Source organism: Palaemon carinicauda, chromosome 11 (assembly GCF_036898095.1).
Source record: "Palaemon carinicauda isolate YSFRI2023 chromosome 11, ASM3689809v2, whole genome shotgun sequence".
NCBI lineage: Eukaryota > Metazoa > Arthropoda > Malacostraca > Decapoda > Palaemonidae > Palaemon > Palaemon carinicauda.
This window is the reverse complement of record NC_090735.1, coordinates 143,241,703-143,244,202: the sequence shown is the minus strand read 5'-3', so window position 1 is coordinate 143,244,202 and position 2,500 is coordinate 143,241,703. Positions and strand designations below refer to the sequence as shown.

At 50.9% G+C, this 2,500-nt stretch overlaps 2 protein-coding genes across 5 annotated transcripts in view; both read left to right on the top strand.

Annotated features, from left to right (window-relative positions):
• LOC137650260 (paramyosin, long form-like) overlaps positions 1-2,500 on the top strand; it is a 164,847-nt gene that overhangs the window by 141,256 nt on the left and 21,091 nt on the right. The window lies entirely within an intron of this gene.
• The window catches only part of LOC137650261 (myosin-11-like), a 3,089-nt gene continuing 849 nt past the window's right edge, over positions 261-2,500 (top strand). The window contains exon 1 of the mRNA XM_068383563.1: positions 261-2,500. This exon is cut by the window's right edge and continues 849 nt beyond it. Within this exon, the coding sequence (XP_068239664.1) occupies positions 619-2,358 (1,740 nt within the window). The 5' untranslated portion in view covers positions 261-618 and the 3' untranslated portion in view covers positions 2,359-2,500.

Below are 2,500 nucleotides of genomic sequence, written 5' to 3'. Positions count from 1 at the left end.
TTCCTTTGATGCGAGGGAGTGAAATGGCTTTCGCTAGATGACTTCATTTCCATTGGTCGCTTGTGGTCAAGCCCCTCCCTAAATCCCCACCCCACCCCCTGCGAGTGTCCACCCCCGCTTTGAATTTTGGCACTTATGCCACGAGGAGGCGGGGGTGGCTATGCTGAAAAGGCTTCACTTGACAGGAACTCCCAGCAACCCCCTTTTCCTCCTCCTCTGCCTCCTTCACCACCTTTTCCCTGCCAAGAATAAAACCCCCACCCACAACCACTGACCACTTTGCCTTGTGAGTTGTGATCATAACCTACCAAGAGCCGCTTGAGTTCAGAGGGTGGCGGTGTGGGAGGTGACACCAACGAATTAACACGACCACGACGCTGCGACAAGTAGGAAAGGAAGGAAAGAGAGAGACAGTGGTGACAGAGACAGACAGTGTGTCTTTTTGGGAGTCTATTTCCTTGTGGTGGCCCAAACCAACGACGGTGGTAATCCCGTAGGAGGTTACCGCTGAAAAATTGAAACACGTGTGGCTGGCCGTGCCTTAAGTCCCTCCCTCAAAGGCCCGTGATTGGCTAAGAGTTGTCCCATATTTGGCGTGTGTCCTCTTAAATCGTAAAGATGTGCGATTACCCAGAAGCGGAGGAAACTCCGGAAGATTTTCTAAGCGTTGAGAAGTCGCCAGCAGACGGCGAACTAGGGTCGGGGACGGTGGAAGAGCAGTTGGAGCGCCTCAACCAGAAGGAATATAGAGCGAGGAAGAGGCGCCACCGATCGTTCTGGAGAAGACCTCCCACCTACGTCTACCCCGACAATTTCGGCTTTGGGGTTAATACTTACCAGTCTATGATAGATTATCTAGACGCTAAAGATCACGGTGGAATTGCTAATCGCGAAGACGTCCATTTGCCGCTGCTCGAGGAGCGGTGTATGAGAAGGTACGCGTCGGACAATCCGTTCAGGTGGTACGACAACACTGACATTGACAAGTATATCGCGAAGGGCGAGAAAATTCGCACACAAATCCGTCAGAACGACGCCGTGGGAATAAGTAACGTGCTGAGGAGAACTCACACAAATTGGTCTATGACCAGAAAGTGGGTGCAATTAGTGAAGGATTCGCTGAGCAGTAAGTACCGCAAAGAGCACAAGGGTTTCGAATTAAAAGAGCCGTTCTATCACCCTGTGACACCTGTCAAAATCCTAGATATCCGGGACAGCACACCCGATCGCCTTCGCCTGAACATTCTTGGTCAGAGATCCCCCCTATTGGATCAAAGATCCGTCCTCCTCGAACAGCTTCAATCAGAGTTCAGTAACGCAATTCAAGGTCTCACTCAAAGCAGGATGGAATACGACAGCGAAATGGAGAAGAGACAGCACCGTCTCCAGTCTCTCGATGACAAATTCGAGGAGACCGTCAACCGCATGTACGAACAGGTGCAACGCATAAGCAACAAGGCTGACCAATTTGCAAGCTCGACCAGAGACCCACGAGAAATCGAAATTAATACAAAAGACTTGGCACTTCGCAATCAGATCCGCAGACAGGAGGAAATGCGTAACCTTGTGGAATGCGTCGACGAGATCACGGAAATGGATAGTGCCAGAAATCAGCTGCGCAAAAGTCTGCGCAATCTCGACAACGAAACACGTGGTCTCAGCTGCAGAATCGACGACATGAAAGAACAGCACATTCAGGAGGACGACGCTGTCGCTGAAGATCTCGCCACGATGTACTACCCAGAAGTTAGAGACATTGACAACCAATTCGACTATGATCATCTCATGGCCATGGCGAATGCCCGGAGGAAGGAGGCCCTCGCCAAAGCCATGCAAAGGAAGAAGGAGGTGGAGGAAGACGACGAGGAACTCAAGAGCTGCAGGAAGCCTAAGCACGCCCTCATTTGGACCAAGCATGACCGCGTCACCACCAGGCCCAAGCAGCCTCTCCTTCGGGACGAAGTCATGTCCGATACCCTGGCTAACATCTTGAACAAGGCCTCCTTGATGTCCAGCGGCACAAGTGAAAGCAGGAGGATCAACAGCCGCGCCCGTTTCATCAACGTCTTCAAGCCCCGGCCTGACACCGCCGACAGAGAACTCATCGTTCCCCCTTCAAAGACCGAACTCAACATCGACTTCATGGCCAAGACTCTGGCACAAAAGGGCAAGTGTCACCGCCGATATGACATCGATCAGGAAGTGGAAACGCCCAAATCTAACCTCAACACCAACGCCCGCAAAAATTATTGCGAGATGGGCATCATCAAACGCCGCGAAGAATATCCTTCCCTGAGCAACCGCGTGCGGTATGCAAACATCCGATCAAGGGCAAGAATCACTCTTCTAGGATACTAGGTATCCACGTTACTCTTCCTTACCTACACTTCAGGCCAATTAGAAAATACGTAAAAAATAAAAAGAGGAAAATAGGCCAGTCACCACCTTTCAACCTGTCTCCATTATATTCCTAACGACAAAGAACATTAAACGACCACAG